The 22,497-nt window shown below is 34.3% G+C and overlaps 1 protein-coding gene across 1 annotated transcript; it reads left to right on the plus strand.

Moving 5' to 3' along the window:
• The first annotated feature begins 862 nt into the window (after positions 1–862).
• Positions 863–19,944, plus strand: FBXO30 (F-box protein 30). The gene is made up of 3 exons (XM_074309612.1): positions 863–1,086; positions 13,569–15,627; positions 17,625–19,944. The coding sequence occupies exons 2-3, from the start codon at positions 13,582–13,584 to the stop codon at positions 17,826–17,828; spliced, it is 2,250 nt and encodes a 749-aa protein (XP_074165713.1). The 5' UTR covers positions 863–1,086; positions 13,569–13,581; the 3' UTR covers positions 17,829–19,944.
• The last annotated feature ends 2,553 nt before the right edge of the window (positions 19,945–22,497 follow it).

A 22,497-nucleotide genomic window follows, 5' to 3' on the forward strand; every position in this document is an offset into this window, starting at 1 on the left:
TTGGTAAACTCAAAACTATTTGCATTTAAATTGATAAGAATTATCTAAGAGCTGATTTTGAATCCTAGCTTCTCACCCTTATAAGCCATGTAAATAAAACTCTTCATTCTCTGAAAAAAAATTTATTTTCCGAAATACATGCAAACATAATTGCACATATTTAACCTCTATCAGATTGCTTGCTATCTAAATACAGGGAGAAACGCTTGGACTCCCCCCGCAGTTGGAATTAGCATCAGCTTAAAGCTGATTCGAAGGGACCTTGACTTTAGCTCAGAAGCCGGAATTGCTACTTATAGCGTGGGGAACTCTATTTTATAGATAAGGCTACAAACTCCAAACGGTGACTGTTTCGCCTAAATAATTATAAATAATTAATATTATATATAATTAATATATAATTGATGTGTAAATATCATATATAATTAACAATATAATAAGTAATTAATGGCAAAAAGGGACTTGCCTAAAGTTGCACTAATTACCGTCTTGTAGTAGCTTAGAAGCTATAAGGGGAAATGGGGTTTCATGGATTAGAACTCAGGACCTCTGAATCCAGATCTCACGCTCCGGCCACAACTATTTAATGACTGACTTTAGAACTAAGATAAGAAGGAATGCAGGAGGTAATAAGTACTGCTGGCTCTTAATAAATAACTGTACGTTTGACTACTTTTAGGCTTAGCAAACACAGTAAGATGTAATGGGCAAAACGGCAGCCCCGGGGGTCGTCTGCGCGAGAGCCAGCTCCCTCCCTCCTCCTTACGTAGATGGAGTCAGAGGGCCGGCGTGCGTGAATGCGTGCGTGCGTGCGTGCGCGTCTCCGTCTGAGTTTGGCGCCGCCACCGCCTCCCCAGCGGCCAGTGGGAGGAGAGATAAGGGGAGGGGAAGGAGGCGGAGGAGGAGGCGGAGAGAAAAGGAGGCGGAGGCGGTGGCGGCAGTGGTTTCTGAGGGGCTGAGTGAGGGAAGGAAAAGGAGGGGTGTGTGCGGACGCCGGCCGGGTCGGGGCACCTCGGCTGGGGCAGGCAGGGGCGAGTGGGCCGAGGCCGAGGGGCACGGGGCCCACAGCCGAGGCAGCGCCCGACGGTGAGTTACCGAGGGGGGCGTGAGGAGAGGGCCGGCCCGTGTTGGGCGGGAGCCGGGGAGGCCACCGCAGGCCCCCGGGGAGGAGGGAGTAGCAAGGTCGGCCGGGCTGGGGGAGGGTGCCGGGGACTGGTAGTGACCGAGGTCAGTGCCGGTCAAGGTCCGGAAGGGAGCCGGGCTCTGTGTGCCCGCTGGACAATGGAGAACCCAGCCTTTGGTCCTCTCCGTTCCGGGGCCTGTGTGTGTGTGTGTCACCCCCCGGGCTGCCGGGACTCCTGGACGTTTGGGTTGAGCTGTGTATATCCCACCCCCCGGACGCGAGGTGCGTGTATGTCACCCACCGCGGCTTGCCAGGACTCCTGCGATGTTTGGGCTGAGTGAGTGCCGCCTCCTCGGGCGCCCGCTCGGCCCCAGCCCAAATCGGCGATGTAAACACCGCCTGCCCCGCTTCCCTAGGGCCGGCAGCTTCCTCTGGGGGCTCTCCCACGAACGAGGTGTATGTATGTGCATGTGTGTCTGTATGGGTGAGGGTGCATCCGCGAGTCGCGCTTCAGGTACTCCCGGCCTCCGTGTTCTCCCCGAGAAAAGCTGTCTTTTTCACCTTTCACGGTTTGAACTGATCGCCACTCGCTGCACCAGCTGTTCTGGGCGCTCAGGCGCCAAATGGCGACCGGGACCCCAGAGACTAACTCTTCCCTTCTTTCTCATCCCCCCCCCCCAACTTTTTGTTGTGGGGGAGGGTCCAATATATTGTAACAAGCTCTAGGATAAGGCTATTCTTTCCTTTCCAGATAGTCGGGTGAAGGAGAAGTTCAGGGTTGTGGGGCATCACTTAACCTGCTGCTCTGGTCTAGGAAACAAATTGGTAACTTTGTTTCTACCGGTGGTTGTGAAGGATTCTGGTTCTTTGGTTCAGTCTGATAACCAGAGATTCTGTTGACCCAGAAAAGGGCACGTCTTTTCTTTCTCTTTCTCTCTCTCTCTCTCTCTCTCTCTTTTTTTCTTTCCTTTGCTTTCCTCTTCCCTTCCCCTTCTCTTGTTCTTATTTTTCACATTATTATTTTGAGAGTCCACTCCATGGGTGGAGTTAAAGGCATCCATCCTTCTTTGTGTGTACGTATATATACACACACAAAACAGTATTCCAGCTAGAATATTTTTTCCTATCATGGTTCTAATCCCAGATGTTTAAATGTCTTTGTATTAAAACTTTTCACACGAGTTTTTTTTTTACCAAGTTAGAATGTTCTATTTTAAGTCTCCAAAGTCGGTACTTGGAATAGAATTTATCTTTCTTATGTCAATATAGTTCAATATATTGAAAATGAAGTTGTTTATGGGCTTTTATATATAGGAATACCTCTGGCTACTTTAATACTATCTTTATAAATGCATAGATAGAACCAAAAGTTTTTTCAACTGTATTTCCCCCCCCTCCCCCCCATTTAAAGATGCAGTCAGCTTTCAGAAATACAAGCTAGGAACCTATCTTGAAGTGAACACGGATCTTTTCTTGCTTGTAATTTTTTAAGATATTAATTAATGACTGCATGGTTAATGACACTGCAAAAATGAAAATCAACAAGTTAGTGTTTTAAGTTGTAAAAATTTGGATTTGCAAAAGAGGGTGGTGAATTTTCAGCTTTATTTTAGCTGAGTCACTTTAAGCTTAGTCACTGTTTCTTAATGCTTAGAAGTGAATTGGTAACCCTGAATATTTTGTTAGTTTCTCCCCACCTCTCCTTTATGATTTGGGTTATAATCCAGCACTTGAAACCATGAAAATCTATTTTTTGTGCATCAGAGGTTTTGGGGGTTCCCCCCCCACCGGATTCACTGATTTGGGAGTGTTTTGTTTGGATATTTGTATTTTCTGGAGATGATGATTTTCTTTAGCTGTTTTGTTTTTTCCAGAAGTGTTTGTTTTTTATAATGTTTTTTCTGACTCTTTAGTTTATCTCACTTTAACTCTTCTTAAGCTTGATGCCTTTATTTTGTCCTCTTTGCTTTCTTACCTTCAAACTCCTATAATTTTTTAGTTTTCTTCAAGGTTCAGTTCTGTTGTCACTTTCCTGATTTCTCGATGTTTGGGGATCAGGGATCTCCTGGTCCCCCCAATTTACTGTGTATTTATTTTGCATATGTTTTGTATTGACTCATAGGTACTTGTATTGCCCCATAGAAGTGCAGTGACTTTCTTTGTATCTCAATTCCAATTTCTTTTTTCACCCCTTGAATTTATTAAGTGAATTAAATATTAAGCAGCATTTGACAAATAATAATGACTAATAATATAAAGTTTTAAAATTTACAAGGTGTTTGAAGTGTAGGTACTTCAGTTGATTCTCTTAACAATTTTTATGATGGTATTTTTTCTTTTCCAAATCAGACCTGCATTTTCTTTGACTTTAAGTATGTCCTAGAGTTGAAGCTCCCTTTACCTCTATTTCTGTTGGGCAACTCCTCAGCAATTTGTGGTCTAAAGTGTTGTCTGGGAGGCTTGGTGGGGTTAAGGGTTGCCTGTAGACAGCCTGTGGTTGAGAACTACCTGAGGGCAGTATGCAATAGCTTTGGAAGTGAGGTACCAAAAGTTGCTTTAAGCCTATGTGGCTGAACTTTGGATTTCCCAACTAGACTTAATACTACTTTGTGTCAGCTTCCTTGAAAGTAGAACTTTTATTTTAAGCATACTATGCAAAGTGTTATGTAGTTTTGAAATAAGTTTGAAAAAAATTAGATGAAGTTATTAGATTATATTAGAAATATAATATAATTTTAAAAACTTGATTTTGTGAGTTGAAGATTTCTTTATAATTCTTTTTTTCTTTCTTCTTTTTTTTTTTTTTTTTTTCCCCAAGGCAATTGGGATTAAGTAGCTTGCCCAGAGTCACACTGCTCCTATTCTATCCATTGTGCCATCTGGCTACCCCTCATTATATTCTTTGAATAGCACTTCCCCATATTCTGACAATTGATAAGTTTTAAAGACCTAAATTTTTGTTATTCAGTATATTTCTGTTTTAACATCTGATTTGAAGTTTTCTCCTTTTTCTTAATAGAAATTGTTTTTGGCCCAGATTTGGCCCAGTTGGTGTAGGTAACTCCCATTAAGAGATACTTTCTACTAATTAAAATCTTCAGCAATTTGTAGTTTGAAAGTTGATTAGAGATACTAAGAGATTAAGTGATTTATTTACCTGAAGCTTAGCTAGTTTGTGTATGAGCTGGGTTTTTAAGTCTTGTAAACCTGAGGCTTCATTTATATCTACTACTTTTTAATGCTTCTCATAAGAAATGATGTAGTGCTAGATTTGGAGTTGGGGGGGGGTGGCCTGGGTTCAAATCCTGATTTTGCTGCATATCTCTCTCTGACTTTAGGCAAGTTGCTTAACTTATGTGAGCATCACTTTCTTCATTTCTAAAAAGGAGGAGGTAATTGAACTTTTGATGGCTTTTAAGGTTCATTCCAGCTCTAAATCTTCTATCTTAATGAATCAACAATAATGTACTTGCTCCTTGAGAAAATTACAAGTAGTTATAACTTTAGGATTTTGCAAGTATTAAAAAAAAATGCTGATCAGCATAATTAATTAAGGAAATTAGATATAAGGAATATACCATAAGTGTAAGGGGGGGGAGGGAGAAGGATAACCTTTTGAATTTCTTTTGTATAATAATTAGGCTATTCTGTTGCAATTTATAAAGCCATGATTTGCTGTAGCTTAAACTTTTCTACTAATAATATGCTTTTAGGTTTTTTATGTTATTTTAAAATTTCTTAATATATGTCAATTCCCATTTGTGACCAAAATCACACATTTTCAAGCTATTAAGGTACAGAATGGGTTTTTAGAATTAAGTTCATTAACTGTTTCTTCAATAGCTATCATAGCCACTGTATCATACTTAAAAGTTTACATACAAAGAAAATGAATGTGACTTTAAGAGTTTCCAAACAGTTGTTCACTATAGGGTTTAGAATTGCAAACTTGCCCATGTTTTTGGCCTTGGAGTCAGATGAGTCTGCAAAATTATAATCAAACTATCATTGTAGAAATACTTTTTTCTTTAATTATTTTGGCTGTTGAATGGAGAATTTCAACTTCTAAATCTGTTAATCTTACGAACATTATATTAAGTGTTTCTTCTACAGTCTTCATGCAATGTTGGATGGGAGATAGAAATAAATGCAAAAGAAAAAAAGCTCTCATCCACCTCCCATTATAACAAGTAAGTTGGCTTTTATAAATTGATGTCCATTTAGTTGGATGCATTTGGAGGAATGGTTGTCTTTATTCATTTTTTCCCCTTTCTATACACTTACTTTTCCCTAAACACATATATCTTTTTATCTTGAATCTAATACTTCTCCTTGCTTTTTTAAACTTCTAATCCTTTTACAATTACATGAGGAACTTGATACCATAAAAAGAGGTATTCTCCACTCCATTAAATTCCTTAATTCCTTGCAGCTCTTGGTTAATATATATATCTAGTTCTTGACTCTTTCCTGAGATTTATCCTCACATCATTTTTAATTATGTGTTCTCTGGGCAGCAAGCTATAATTGTGAATCAAGTAATCCTGTAATCAGGAAAACCTGAATTTAAATCTGGCCTCCAATAGTTGATAAACTTTGTGACCCTGGGCTTAACCTCTTTGCCTCAGTTTCCTCATGTGTAAAATGGGGATAATAATAGCACCTACCTTTCAGAATTGTTATGAGGATTAAATGAAATAATAATTATAAAGCACTTAGCACAGTGCCTGAGAACATGTTAAACAGAATATTGTTATCTATAATCGTTATCATTATTATCTAAAACTTAACATCATTCATATTTAAATTTCTAACTGTGGATGTATATCCAATGCTTGGTTCTGAAGTGTCTTCTATACTCTTTCATGCTGCCTTCATCAGTTCCAGTAAGTTTAATTTTCTCTGTATAAATAGCTCAAATATTTACATATCCAGTCCTAGTTTCCCTCATCAATAGCTGCCTGTTAGACATTTCAAACTAGCTGGCCCCAACATCTCATATTGTTTTATGTTCAAAAACTCTTGTACTTTTATGCACTTCTATTTAGCCAAACTGATTATCTTACCATTCTTTACACAGGGCATTCTATGTCCTATGTTTGCCTTCACATAGACTGGTCCTCTATAACTGTCATACATGCGTTCATTGCTTAGGAGCCTTACTTCCTTCAAAGAATACAACCCAAATACTATTTTAGAAGTGAGATCTTTGCTTATCTCCTCCTTTGATTTTTAGTACTTTTTCACTCCTTGAAATCACCTTGTTTTTATTTGTTTTGTATATGACTATATATGAATATTAATCAACAGGCATCCATTGATGCCAGGCATCAGACACAGACAAAAATGAAAGTCTCTGCACTTAAGGAACTTAATAGTTTGTTTTGCAGGTAGGAGTTATTAAGCTAGATGGAGTCCATGTTTTGGGGAGGTTGGGAGGATGTCTCTGAATTTAGAATTTAGTATTTTGATAATTATTGAAATATAATTAGTTTCCTTTCAAATCTTATGTATGTTATGAATTTAAAAACATTCTTAGAAGAGTTCCTTAGGCTTGACCAGCCTGTCAAAGGGAGACAGACAGTGATCATCACATGAAAAATTACAGTTTAAAAATGTAAAATCTCTTAATTTCATTAGACTATGAAATCTTTTTAAAGAGATTGAGAATCCTATGAAGTTATATATAACATTCACAAACACTATTAAAGACGGAATTTTAAATATTGTTCTCAGTGTCTTTTAAAAGTAAAACATTGGAATTCTTAGAGAAATTTATGGCAGGTTATTTTTGTAGGAGGGGGTTTGTTTTGTTATTTAGATTTTGCAGTTTTGATATTTGATATTTTGAAAACATCATTGTACAAATATTTAGGAAACTGGAATCCTAGTTTGGGCTTTACCTGTAACCATCTTTGCAACTTGGACTTGAGTCACCTTACCCCTTTGGACCTCAGTTTACTCATCTCTAAAATGAGGGTGTTAGACTTGATTAGGGCTCTTGATTTTTTTTTTTAATTTTTTTTTTTTTATCAGAGTGAAGGTAGTATGGTAAAACCTTCTCAAAATAATGTTTTTAAATACATAAAATATGCATAATTATAAAGTACTTAATTTTCTTGGAACATACTTATTAAGATTTTTTTAAAGAAATAATTATATTCAAGGTTAACTTTCATAGACTAAATAATCTCAATTCCTTTTCTAGCTCTAGTCTTTGGCTTGGGACTCCGGGATTCCAATTTGAATGAATGGTCTTTCCAAATGCATAAAATTGCTTCTCTTCCTAAATTCTTTTGCCAATCTTATCTTCCATCTCCATGCTCCAAACTATCAAAATTCTCATTTTTCATAGTATAATTTTTAAAATCTCATATTACTTTCACACTTAGTGACACTGAAATATTAATGGTGTTTTGGAAAGTTAAGGAGACTTTGGTAAGGAATTTATATAACCTTTGAATCTTGTTTTCTAAATTAATGTTTTGCAGTAACTCTTTAATTTAGCTTAAAAATTCTAGTATTTTTAAAATTTGATTTTGTTGCTATTTCTTAGAATTTCTTTTAAAAGAATATGCTTACTAGAAATGAATGTTACTTTTATAGATGACTAATTTATTTAAAAGTAATCAATAGATATTGTTGGAATTTCTGTTGATAAAAATTTTGTGTAGTTAGCCTGATTGGAGCACCTTCCAGTTTCCTAAATATTTGTACAATGATGTTTTCAAAATATCAAATATCAAAACTGCAAAATCTAAATAGCAAAACAAACCCTCTCCTACAAAAATAACCTGCCATAAATTTCTCTAAGAATTCCAATGTTTTACTTTTAAAAGACACTGAGAACAATATTTAAAATTCCGTCTTTAATGGTGTTTGTGAATGTTATATATAACTTCATAGGATTCTCAATCTCTTTAAAAAGATTTCATAGTCTAATGAAATTAAGAGATTTTACATTTTTAAACTGTAATTTTTCATGTGATGATCACTGTCTGTCTCCCTTTGACAGGCTGGTCAAGCCTAAGGAACTCTTCTAAGAATGTTTTTAAATTCATAACATACATAAGATTTGAAAGGAAACTAATTATATTTCAATAATTATCAAAATTATCAAAATACTAAATTCTAAATTCAGAGACATCCTCCCAACCTCCCCAAAACATGGACTCCATCTAGCTTAATAACTCCTACCTGCAAAACAAACTATTAAGTTCCTTAAGTGCAGAGACTTTCATTTTTGAAATTCTGAAGGTAATGATTTGAAATTATCATTGTTTGAATGTGTATTTCCTAATATCATTGGCTCTTTTACAAGGCAAAAAGTAGTAGAGATTGTTTCACTGAGATTTCACCATAGTTTACTTGATTTCAGTGACACTACTTAATGTGTTCCTGTGGTTGAACAGCTTAGACAAATTTGCCATATGTAGCAGATCCTAATTTACTGCCAAAATAGACTTTGAATAGGTTGTAAATTTCTCTTTTTAAAAATGACAGGAACTAAGAATGTGTGCCAGATTTCCCTTAATGATTCCTTAGATAGAAATGTGTTATATTAATTAGTAAGTGAAACCTTTACCAAAATTTGCATCTAAATTTCAAAGAGGTGGTTGACCATCTGAAAATATCTGAAATTTTAAGTTAGCACATAGTATAATTGTACATTTATAGTTTGATGTATACTGTCTGTGAGAGATTTGGCCGCAGTAAAAAGTTGGAATTGGAAATATCTTTTCTCCTTTTTTTAGGTTCATTTTTTTTACTCAAGTGGGTAAAAGTCTTATGTTACTATATCATTCATTCTATTAAGATAATTTTATTTTTTCTATAGAAATTCTGTAATTTCAAAAAGCATTGGTTTTCCAAAGCATATTGTTTTCATGGCAGTGGAAAAAGAAAAACAATTATGCCTGATTGCATATTTGGTAGTACATGATTTCTATCTTGATGCATATACCTTTTCTTCTTTAAATGTTTAAAATAACTTTTGGTAAAATATATGGCAAAATTTTGAGCAGGCAGGTGGCAGTGCCACGACTGGAGTCAGGAAGACTCAAATGTGGCCTGAGACACTCACTTGCTGTGTGATCCTGGGCAAGTCATTTAATCATTTTTTGCCTCAGTTCTTCATCTGTAAAATGAGCTAGAGAAGGACATGCCAAACCTCTCTAATATTTCTGCCAAGGAGACCTTGAAATAGGGTCATAAAGAGTTGGACACGACTGAAGTGACTTGAATGTGGCATGTGTACAGAGCAGATTTTTGTTGTTAATATCACTTATTACTGATTTTTTTCTTTCTTTATACTTTTTATGCTTTTTAAATAGGTTGGTTTATTAGTGATGTCTTAAATTTTGGATTGACCTTGGTGTCTGATTATAATAGTGCCAATGTTAAAGGAATAAAAATTAGAAGTTTGTAGGATTCTCAGAATATCTTAAAACTGTTTTCTACAGTGATTTTCAGACAGCATTAGTTTGCAGGGGTTTTTTGTTAAAATATATTGAAATTTATGAAAGTTTTTAAAGCCTCTGTAGGGTGATTAATCATTGAAACAGACTCCTAAGGAAGGTTGTAGAGTTTTCTAGCAATCTTAAAATTGGACAATTAGTTAATATATCACTGCTTAACTTATTGAAGTCATTTATAGGTAAACTTTTGTACTAAAATAAAGAAATGATTAATATTGTCAATTATTTACTATGTATGTACCCAATAATTATTTCCTCATGTCTTTAGTATTTTTCAAAGTGGAAATTAAATTACTAGAATTTTTGATGTCAAAGTTTGAATTCTGTTCACGTTCTCATTATTTTTGAAAATAAACTTTTTTGTAACAGTTATAAGACATAGGGCTTTTTAGCCGCTAATTTTAAACCTTTTGAATTTAGTTAGTCTTTATGTTATGTTCTGACAAGCTTGGTCAGCTGACAAGTGTGTATAGTGACATCAAATGTCCCTACAAATTCTAAGAGCTATGGTCACCTCTTTGGAACTGAATGTATTTTTAGGTTTCTCTCTTAGTAACAGTCAAGCTTATAAAACTTCAGCTTGTCAAATGAACTCAGCCTTGTTGACATTTTAAAAGAAGAATACTTACAGCTGTTTTCCTGGTGTCATCATGTAGTTTCTTTTCTATTTTTTTCTTTTTTTACTAAAGTTTTAAGTATCTAACTAAACTTAAGATATTTGGTTATTAATTTGTTAACTTGGTTTTATAATCTTTAACTCAGCAATCTCATAATTATGTGTTTTTTATCTTTGAAAGTTTTCAAAATATATTTAGCTGTAATTTATACTATGCTTACTAAGTTGTGTTTACATATTCTGCCTATAGCAGTTTATTTATTCAATTCTTTAATGTTACTTTAATGTGAAACTTAAGCTCTGTCATTCCCCTTGGCTCTATAGCATATTATATATATCATCTGGAAACTGTACTACTGAATCAAGCAAAGCTGTGCCAGTTGGATGAAAATTTTTGCATGAGAAAAATCTATATTGATTGATAACTTTTGAAGGAAATATAAGGAAGGTAGTATGAAGAAATATTTTCACCAGTACCTGAGTTCAGATCCTTTTCTGACACTTTACTATTATAACAAGGCAAATTCCTATCTCTATGAGCCTTAGTTTCCTCAGAAGTGAAAAGGAAAGTTATACATGCCCTATCACAGGGTTGTTATTAGACTCAAAGGAGATATGTAAAGTGCTTTGTAAACAAATATCATTAATTAATTAATATCATTGACAGTTTTTGCAAAAATGGATTGATCTCAGTAGTTTTAGTTGGTTTCCCAGAACTAAAATGTTCTTTGACAACAGTCTTGGAAGAATTGGATGTTTTATGTTCACCAAGATCTAAAAGTCGAGAGAGGAAGCAAGGAGAAGAGAAGAAGGCTTTTTTGTGTGGGTGTTTCATGTTTTTTTTTTTTTTTAACATCTTATTTTTTCCCCAATTACATATAAAGATAGTTTTCAACATTTACTTTTTTCAGATTTTTGAGTTCCAAATTTTTCTTCCTCTTCCTTCCTTCCCCCCTTCCCAAGACAGCAGGCAGTCTCATACAAGCTATACATATACAGTCATTAGACATTTCCATATTAGTCATGTTGTGAAAGAAAGATCAAAACAAAAGAGAAAACCATGAGAAAGGGAAAAATCAAAAGAATTTTTTAATAAATGAAAATAGTATGCTTTGATCTGCATTCAGACTCCATATTTCTGTCTAAATATGAATGGCTTTTTCCATCTCAAGTGTTTTGGAATTGTCTTAGATTGCTGTATTACTGAAAAGATCTAATTCAATCATAATTGGTTATCACCAATCACAGTGTTACTATTACTGTGTACAATGTTCCTGTTCTTCTGACTTCACTTTGCATTAGTTCATGTAAGTTTTTCCAGGCTTTTTTGAAATCTGTCTGATCATCATTTCTTTATAGAACAATAGTATTTTATTACATTCATATTCCACAACTTGTTCAGGCATTTCATAATTGATGGACATCCTCTCAATTTCCAGTTCTTTCCCACTACAAAAAGAGCTGTTTTTCCACATGTGAATCCTTTTCCCCTTTCTTATGATCTCTGGGATACAGTCCTCATAATGGTGATGGTAATGTTTTGGGCAACGTTCAAAATTGCTCTCCAGAATGGTTGGATCGGTTCACAACTCCACCAGCAGTGCATTGATGTCTCAAGTTTTTCCATATCCTTGCCAATATTTATTATTTAATGTTTTGTCATTTTAGCCAGTCTGATAGATATGAAGTAATATAGCAGCATATTTCTCTAATCAATAATGATTTAGAGCATTTTTTAATATGACTATGAATGGCTTTAATTTCTTTATCTGAAAACTGCAAACAAATATAATACCTTCTATGTTCCGAACACTGTGTTAAGTCTTCCTGATTCTAGGCTCAGTGCTCTATCCACTGAACTACCTAAAAGAGAGAAACAATTTTTTGCCCAGACGTTTGAGTGCTAACATTTGCTATTGCAGTATTGTATTGTAACCCCTAAATTATAACTCTCTGTTTTAATCAGTCATTGTAGAGGTGATTATATTTTGGGTGGGAGAATCAGAGAGAACCTAATACCTAGGACAAAGGTTTAACATTTTATGGCAGTCTGGTGAAGCCTAAAGACCCATCTCAAAATAATGTCACAATGCAATAAGATATATAGAATAACAAAGGAGTCAAATTAAAATAGAATTTACCAAGATAAGTTTATGGACTTCAAGTTAAGAACTCCAGCTCTACGTTTGAGACTGCAATGCAGTCTTTTGATTAAGTAAAAGGAATTGGAAATACTGCACAAGGAAAATGGTAGTTGGGAATAGGGAAAGATCATAAGAGGGCCCCTTTCTTTAAAAATATTTTGAAATTTGGATTACCCAACTCTTAAAATGCAAGTGAATTGTTACAATCTCATTCATACCTTAGAGCAGGGGTTCTTAAAACTTTTTTCTACTTGAAACTCTTTTTTACTCAAGAAATTTTTACATGACTCCGGGTATGTATGTATATACATATAAATCAAACATTTGATGATAATAAATCATAATTTTACAACCCTCATATTCAAATAGAAAGCCATATGTGGGGTCACACACCACAGTTTAAGAAACTGGGCCTTAGAGTTAATTAATTTAGTTCTAACTCTTTAACTAATATCAGTACTCAAGGTGATAGAGTTCTAACTGATGTGTTGGAAGAAGAAGTGTTGGCTTGGAGTGGAATAACTTAGAAATTCAAAAAGACAGCATGAGAGTACCAATTATTTTTGAGCTAATTGAAATATAAATGCTCTTTAAGATCCCTTGCCAGCTCTAATATTCTTTGAGACTATGAAATGAGAATCTCAAATGCTTTTAAAAAATACATGGAGGATGGGGGCAGCTAGGTGGCGCAGTGGATAGAGCACCAGCCTTGAATTCAGGAGGACCCGAGTTCAAATGTGATCTCAGACACTTAACACTTCCTAACTGTGTGACCCTCGGCAAGTCACTTAACCCCAGCCTCAAAAAAAAAAAAAAAAATACATGGAGGTCCTAGTTACTGTGATTAATGAAACCCCCAAAGTGGTTGCCAATATTTGGATTTGTACTATTTGATGTTACAATTTTGTAAAATATGTTAATTAGTTCCAGCCCAATGGAAATATGCATTAAAAATTTAAATAGTGCAACCATTTCAGGGATTCATTGTTCACTTTATTCATTATTGAACTAATCAGGGCCTAGATGTGTTGATTATTTGTTTCTGGCATATGGTTCCTTACAGAATTTTATTTTTATATATGCCAGTGTATTTCAGCTTCAAAAAAGTTTGTAATTTGAATTATAAACTATTTCACAAAACTTTTAAAATATTAATAAACTGACCAGTTACTTTATTTTTTATCTTCTTGATTCATTTCTACAAATAGAGCCTGATTTGCCATGATGGAAGAGGAGCAGCAGAAGCAACATTCACACTGTGTGAATTGTATCAGTAGACGATGCATGGCTCGACCAGAAACTGGAATTTCCTGTGATTTGATTGGCTGTCCATTGGTTTGTGGAGCAGTTTTCCACTCATGCAAAGCTGATGAACATCGAGTATTGTGTCCACTTGAACGAGTGCCTTGTTTAAATAGTGGCTTTGGGTGTCCTTTTACAGTTACCCGAAGCAAAATTGCTGAACATCTAGAAATATGTCCTGCAAGTGTGGTATGTTGTACCATGGAATGGAATAGATGGCCGGTTAGTTATGCGGACCGAAAATCTTATGAAAATCTAAGCAGAGATGTCGATGAAGTGGAACAATTAGACATGGCATTGGCCCTTCAGGACCAAAGGATGCTCTTAGAATCTCTCAAAGTTGCCACTATGATGTCAAAAGCAACTGATAAAATATCAGAATCCAGAGAACAAATTCCAGTTAAATCAAGTGTCCCTGATGTGCCACACACTAATGGTTTGGTGTCTGTTGATGGAGAGTCTTATGGTGCACTGTACCAAGCTACAGTAGAAACAACTAGAAGTTTGGCTGCTGCATTAGATATCCTAAATACCGCTACACGAGACATTAGTATGTTAAATACGAGGCTGTGTGCTTCTCCAAGTGAAATGGAGGAAGATCAACATTCTGCAGAAAGCTTGAAGATTAAGACCTCAAAAGATTGTGAATATCCAAATGAAGATGAGATGGGAGCAGTTGGTGGATTTGACCAAAATGTGTCTGGTCAGAATTCTCAATCTGAACAAAATGGCTCAAATGATTTCTGTTGTGACTTGAATGATAGTTTTGATAGCACTTCTGCTTTCTGTAATGGCTTTCATTTGGATAATATGAATACAGAGGTGATGGACCATAATGAGGATTTTAGTAGTGAATCAGAACTGTGTAATTTAACAAATGGTGAATGTGCACCTTCTGAGGAAGCTTTGCCAACTAACTCACTTTCAGTATCAGCACAACTTGGAGAAGGAATACAATCCAGTACTTTGCCGAATGGAACAGTTCAGCATATCCTTTTACCAGATGACTCCACTGGAGGGGAAGTACTAGAAAATAAAGCAGAACAAGAAGGATTGAGGAATGTGGATGTCCTTTCTTTAATTCGGCCCCAGTCATTTAAATTTTTTTCTGGTTCCTGTTGGTTCAAAGCAAAGGAAGATAAAGCAGTAGACACCGCAGACTTGGAAGTTACTGAGGACCCGATGGGCCTTCAAGGAATAGATTTAATCACAGCTGCTTTGCTGTTTTGTCTAGGAGATTCTCCTGGTGGAAGAGGTATATCTGATAGTCGTTATGTTGATGTCTGTCATGTTGACTTTGGGACTCAAACTTTTTCACTTCCTTCTGCAATTTTAGCCACAAATACAATGGTTGGGGAAATAGCTTCAGCTTCAGCTTGTGATCATGCCAACCCACAGCTGTCAAATCCAAGTCCTTTTCAGACACTTGGACTGGATTTAGTATTGGAATGCGTGGCAAGATACCAAATCAAGCAACGTTCAATGTTTACATTTGTTTGTGGACAATTATTTAGAAGAAAAGAATTTTCTTCTCATTTTAAGAATGTTCATGGTGACATTCATGCTGGACTCAATGGCTGGATGGAACAGAGATGCCCTTTAGCTTATTACGGGTGTACGTATTCTCAGCGTAGGTTTTGCCCTTCAACACAAGGGGCAAAAATTATACATGATCGCCATTTGAGATCATTTGGGGTTCAGCCATGTGTTTCTACAGTATTAGTAGAGCCTGCTAGAAACTGCTTACTTGGTTTACATAGTGACCATCTAAGTAGTCTTCCTTTTGAGGTCCTACAACATATTGCTGGATTTTTAGATGGTTTTAGTTTATGCCAGTTTTCATGTGTATCACGGCTAATGAGGGATGTATGTGGCAGCCTGCTTCAGTCCCGTGGAATGGTCATACTTCTCTGGGAAAAAAGGAAATACCCTGATGGAAATTCATCATGGCAGATACGAGAAAAGGTTAGTTTTATTCTTTGCTTAAGTTTGACTCTTTTCCTCACCACCACCCTTAATAAAATTAATGGTTTTCATCCAGGATGACTTCACTCAGAATTTCTTTGAAATGACAAATGAGACAATTAGAAGAGATGAATTTATAGAGGTGCTTATTTCCCACAATCATGGATTTACATCAGATTTCTTAGACTTGCTATGCTGTAAGCACTTCCATCCTTCTTCATTAGTTTGTCACAACTACTTATTGTGATCATATCACTTTTTCATTTGCTTTCTAGCCTTGGTTCCATTTAAACAAATGCAGTTATGATTTGCTATCTTTTAGGAGACTAGGTGAAAATTAACTTACACTTAAAAATATGTTAATCTCAAAGGGTTAATTAAGATGTAACCTGGGTAGAAGGAAGTTATACAAAGATCTAACTTTGTACAGTTTTATAGATATCTCTGCTAATCATATTTTCATAAGAATGTATATTTTGGAATGGAGTAAAGGAAAAGTATATAGGGCATTCATGCTTTTAGATTATTGCACTTTAAGCATATGACACCTAAGATTTAAATTTTGTATAAAAGATGAGAGTGGGTTAAGGTTATACCTTGAAAGGTTGGTGGGATTTTATTTGGAATTTTAATAAATTCTGTTACTCTTTAATTTCTGCTAATTATCAGAATGGTGCATTTTCTATTTTTTATAGAAAGTCATAGTCCAATTTAATATTTTAAAAAATATTTTCATACCAATATAGAGATTGAGGTGCCTGATTGCATGTAAAAAAAGAAAGGAACATGTAAGAGGCATGTCTACTTTTATCCTGTTTGTCATAAATAAGAGATCACAATAGAAGGTGAACTCCTTTTAAGTACTTTGGAAGTTCCCTTGCTTATGTTTCCATTTTTGATTGCTTCACCCATAGCTCTAGACCCTTCTCTTACATCTATTCTCTGCTTGGGTCTTCCTAGCTCTGTCATTGCTTAGTAGCAGTCTAATATTTTTTCATGATTTGGCTATGCTAAATTAGAAAAGCTTGTTGTTATAGAATCAGCAGTTTACTGATACATAGTTATGTAAGAGATCATAGTTGAAATAATTGATAATATGCAATACCTCTCACTGGTTTGGGATGTTAGAAGTAATGATATCAGAATTGGAAGACTTTAGTTCTAAACATCCTAGAGCTTGCTGCCATAATGTGAGTATTTAGGTTTATTTGCTAGTTCTAATGAGATATCTGTATAGCATGAATGAATTTGTGCCTAATAAAATAATGAGAGTTAGGAGAAAATCCAGGAAAAATCCATATTTAATATTTAAAGAATACTACTAGTGGGAAAGAAAATAATAGTATAATAAATAGCTAACTAGAAAAATCAACTTACTGATATAATACAGCACTTTTTTGAGGTTTATAAAACCTTTCATATATATATATATACACACACACATACACTCATTTGATCATTATAATACCATAGGAGGTAAATTCTATAGATTTTTTTTTTTTAATAGATGATGAAAATATCCCCATAGATGGTGAAAATAGGCTTAGGTGGTTATGTGCCATCCAGGGTTACATAGTTACTGAGAATTCAGACCCAAGTCAGAAATCATATTGGAATGGTTCAATTTTTATATGAGCTATCTGGTCTTAATTCCAAGACAAGACGTGATATGGCTTACTAAATTATCTAATACTGTAAATGTTTATTAGTTTGTGCCTAGTTTTATTAGTGTTAATAGTTCTTTTAATTGCTTGGGGACATAACCACTACAGTCATAAAGTTTACATTCCAGTACATTCCATTCACAACAGCAACTATAAATTAGTTGTGAGTTAAATTCAAAAAATAAACTTTTTTGGGGGGATGGGGGGGTGGGACTCATTAATTGCAAGGTCTTTAATGATTTCTCCCATCAAAATAGAAATGTGTATATTTAGGGTAATATGTATTATGAATCCTTATAATCAAATTGAATCTGAAGTCCAGTTTTCTTTCAGGTATGGCGATTCAGTACTGCATTTTGTTCTGTGAATGAGTGGAAATTTGCTGACATCCTTAGCATGGCCGACCACTTGAAGAAATGCAGTTATAATATTGTAGAGAGAAGGGAAGAAGCTATTCCATTACCATGTATGTGTGTAACACGGGAACTCACTAAAGAAGGACGATCACTACGCTCAGTCTTGAAACCTGTACTTTAAATTATAGTTACTCCTTTTGCGCACAATCACACCCACTATCACCTCTGTGTAATATGTGACACTTTATTAATGTACTAAAGATAATGTCTAGCAAAATCTTCTGTCACTATGTATATAATGTTTTGAAGTGACATTTATTTTTTATAAAATAAGTACAATTTAGTTGAAACAATTTGCCTTAATGTTTGAAACTTTTGAAACTTGCTGGACAGGATAGTTTTTTCTAACTTATGTTGGTCATATTTTTGTTGAATAGATATTTAGAATTAGTATTTTTAATGTGTGCATATTTCGGATCACAAATTTTTTGAGTTTGATATACTAACAAGATCCTGACCAAATGATTTTGTACTTGTTTTCTGCAAGGTGTGACTCTTTGCATTCAAAAACTGAAACAATTAAGTTTGCAATATATATTTTAGATTTTAAAATAACTAAGCTATTTTAGTACTGCCATAAAAACTCTGCAGCATTCTTGTTCTAAGTACTTTCCTTTTACAATTGTTGACATATAGGTGACCTAGAATGTATAGTTTAGAAAGCAGTGTGTGTTAAGCAGTGTGATTGAAACATTTATTGTTTCTTTAATATACGCAAAGGTTAACTACTTTTGTGTATTTTTGAGAGTCGCACAGAAAGCAAAACTATTTCTACCTATTTTTGTTATAGCTAACACCAAACTTCATGGAAATATGTACTAGTAACAAGTTAAAGTAAAATCATAAAAGATGAATGCTTAAAAATCTGCATATGCATTTACTTTAACTCAAATCTGTTTGTGATGTTACTTATTTTGCTAGATATTTGATAACGTTTTAAGAGAGGTAGGTATATTGCTTCCTAGCCTATTTGGGCTAAGATCAAGTGAAGAGAGGTGGGGAATATATACCTCATTTTAGGTTGTAAACTTAGAACTATGAAATGCACAAATTTTAAATATTCAAAGGGCTTACCTTATACATTTTTTATGGGCCTTAAAAAGCATTCTGTTTTTTACTTTGGTCAAAAAATGCCACTATATGTTTTAAGGGACATCTTGAAATATCAGTAAATAGTATATTGTCTTCATAAGATGACAGCCCATTAACTACATAAATTCATCTTAAGCCATTCTCACCCACCTTTAAAAACACTACTAGACAGTTTCCATACAGTCTTCCATAACGGGAAATGAGAATGATATTTTTGGATAGAAATCAAGTAGTGTTAAGTAATATATCCCATGAACATCACATTTGGAGTATTTTATTATATCAGCTTTCTGTGGATTGTGGTTGATGACTAATACCACTATTTAGAATGAGAATGAGTGGATAAGCATTTGAGAGCATTAAACTGGAAAGATGGTGACACATTTACTCTTAAATTTGGGGAAGAAGAGGAGATGGGAGGATACAAATTTCTGGCATTTTAGTAATAGTGCCAGAATAGTTGTAATTTGCCATCTTTACACCTATAAATGCTGAAACATTAATGGGTCCTTTTTCCTCTTCTTTCCTATGTCAGATCCTGGGTGAGCTATATTATTACTAAGTTCTTTCTTTGTTTCCATGTATGGCAATCAGGCTGGGCAAAAGCATTCCTTGGCCACTGGAAAGGAGTTCTGTAACAGTTAAGAATTGTTTTTACTGAATCAGGCCCTTATTGCAGTTGATAATATCATACAACTGAAGAACAATCAACTCTTTCTTTGCCAGTCATTTTGAAGTAGTACACTCATTTCTCATTGCCTATACCTGATTTGTCATATGTGAGATGTTGAGTTAAGAGTTGCATAAACAAATATTAAGTTTTCATGGGAAATCAGAAATGAAAATAACATAATAAAATTCTGCCGTGTAAAATATTGTAGATGTGGAAAAGAAAGTGTGTATGTAATTAGGATAACAGAAGTATTCATTTTCCTTTGATTTTGTCATGGTACGAATTTAGACTGTGGCCATAACCTCTTGTGTTGATGTAGATTCCCAAGGTACATTTTCTATCTCATAACATCTCCATTGTCACATATCTCTAGTAGCATTTTTGTTTGTGTGGTACACCGTATTTCCATGTTATATAATTTGGTTTTGTTATATTGTTGAAATTCTAATAAAATTAATGTTTGTTTCCCCTTTATGTGGCTCAATAACTTTTCAGAAATATGAACAATATACTTTTTTTCATTTGAGGAATTTGGAATTTATCATAAGTATCATGTACTGTGTGTGATGTACATTATCTGCATGCTGTCCAACTTATTATTTTTTTTTTCTAGGCCTCCTGGATTGGTCTATGCAAAAGCCTTTTTTGTATTCCTTTCCCCTCCCTTGTTCCTAGATTTGGGTATGCAGAGGGTAGAGGGCTAGTTGCAAGATTATTTTCCCAAACTCTGATGATGATAATAAGGGACCTAGCCTTATTCTATGCAAAACCTTTTTGTAACTGTTGTTTGCCCTAATGCCTAGTTTTTTGTTTTGGAGGCTTATCAAAAGAGACTTTTAAATTCAAAATTCATTATCAGCTTGAGTTCTTTTAAAAGGCTGCTTCCTTTTGTCCTACCTTACTATTTATCCTGCTACCTGGAGATTCAGTGAAAACTTGGGTCTGGCTATCCACTATTTTGCAATATTTCTGGTAATACTTTTTTTCTACTAGCATAGATAGTTGCAAGCTAATATGTTAGGGATTTATTAGACTAAAACAAGAAAGTCAAATAACAGTATAGTGCAGGACAGCACTTTGTAATTGTCTCAGCAGTTTAAGCCCATGTGACAATGAATTATATTCCTGTGCATTTTTATAGCTAATAGCCCTATTTAATTAAAATGAAATTATTTCCATGACACAAATTAAAATGTATTTTGACTTTAGTATGTACTTCACTTATTAATTTCTCCTTTGGAGAAAATAAATTGCTGTATAATTTTTCTAATTTGTTGATGCTCTGTGAATGTTGTATCACCTAAAATTTTACTTGTTATTCTAGTATGGAGATTCCACCTCTTAAAATTTTAGCATAAATCAGAATTTCAAAAGCTACCAAGAGATTGGATTAATAGCCTTAAAAAAAAAAAAAGAGCAAAAATGACCATGCGAAATAAAGAAAAAGATTCTTAGTATCTTACTAACCTAGAGACTTAATGTGAGGGACTTTTATAAAAATTGGGACTTTGACATTTTTAGTAAGATAAACTTTTTATATCTTGTGCCTTTTGCACAACTGGTTCTTTTTTTCTCTGTTTTAGTTAAATTTGAAACTAGAAGAGATCACTAATTTGAAAATATCAAAGACTTATATGAAGATTTATGTCCCTTTGAAATGCAATGCAAAATGAATAAGATATATGACTATACAAAACAATTTGTAAACAAACTGAATAAATGCATTAGTTAATTTCATTTAAATTGACCCTTTATCTAAAGTCTTTTATGAAATTCAAAATTAGCTGTGCAAGGATTTCAGGTTGCTTCAATTATCTCCAGTTTTCTTTTAATACAAAATAAAGTAGACGCTAAGGGAGATGAAACTACATTTTTCTATCACTATGACAATTATTCATAGCTAAAATTAAATGAATGAAAATTCTAATACCATGTGATACTAAACTCAAGTATAGCTGTGACTACCTTTCTGTTTCACCACTCATCTAGACCTAGAACATAATGGAATATTAATTAGTTTTGAACATGTTCCAGCATATTAGAAAAATTGTGTGCAAAATTAGTAATAGTTATGGTTACTTCTTAGAATCTTATATATTTGCAGCTTGATTTAAATGTGAATGCAAGCTGTCTTTGTAAAAACAAAATCACTGATTCATTTAAAATATGACCAATTTACATAATGATAATTTTCCTTTTTGAGTCACCATTCAATTGCTTGTAGTGACGTCCAGTATGTAGAAACTTCAAATAGTTTCTAGATTCTTTATAACACTGCAGTTTTTATAAATGTGAAAATTAATTTCCCAAAAATGTTTGGAAATTGAGTGAACAGATTTGAAAGTAATATGCAACCTGACAAGTGGCTCATTTCTGTTTTATGGTACAGGTAGACCAAGGAGATTTAGTTACAGATGTGGGGAAATTGTTGGCAATGGTATGTTTTTTGCTTTAATTTGGTCTTAAGAACCAATAGATAGAGAAGAAAAATTAAGAAAGCAAATTGCTTTCTTGCTATTGGAAAAAAAAGGTGGTTTATGGTAAGTGTAACATGCTGGTTACTGAAACCCTTATGTAGTCATTATAAGCTTTTGGCATTTGACAGGGTTTTTTTTTTTCAGCCACTTTTTTACATATCCTAAATGTGGTCTTGAAAAACTTTATAAACTGCTATATATGACCTCATGTTGTATGGGCCAAGACTGCCTCACAAATTTGTTTATTCCTGAATACTAGTTTCTTCCTTTGTTTTTATATTCATTTATCCTTTAGGTACACAAAAGAAAGTGTAAAATTATACGTTTTATCCCTTCTTCCCCCCAGCCCTTTTTTAATATAAATAGGTTTTCTGGAAAACTCTACATCATTAGTTACTGATATGTTTCAAAGTGAATAAGCATTTATATAGCTTTATATGTTTGCTATGGAAGATGATTTTTTTTTTATTAATAGAGTAATGAATCGAGGAATAGTTTATTAGGGAGAGCTAGTAAATATCTGTTTTATGTGTAAACCTTCATCAAAT

This window comes from Sminthopsis crassicaudata, chromosome 4 (assembly GCF_048593235.1).
Source record: "Sminthopsis crassicaudata isolate SCR6 chromosome 4, ASM4859323v1, whole genome shotgun sequence".
Lineage (NCBI taxonomy): Eukaryota > Metazoa > Chordata > Mammalia > Dasyuromorphia > Dasyuridae > Sminthopsis > Sminthopsis crassicaudata.

Excerpts from the sequence above, each read along its gene's own strand:
- FBXO30 (XM_074309612.1), top strand. The coding sequence starts at position 13,582 with ATGATGGAAGAGGAGCAGCAGAAGCAACATTCACACTGTGTGAATTGT. Across the intron at positions 15,628-17,624 it reads CATGGCAGATACGAGAAAAG|GTATGGCGATTCAGTACTGC; the intron begins GTTAGTTTTATT and ends GTTTTCTTTCAG.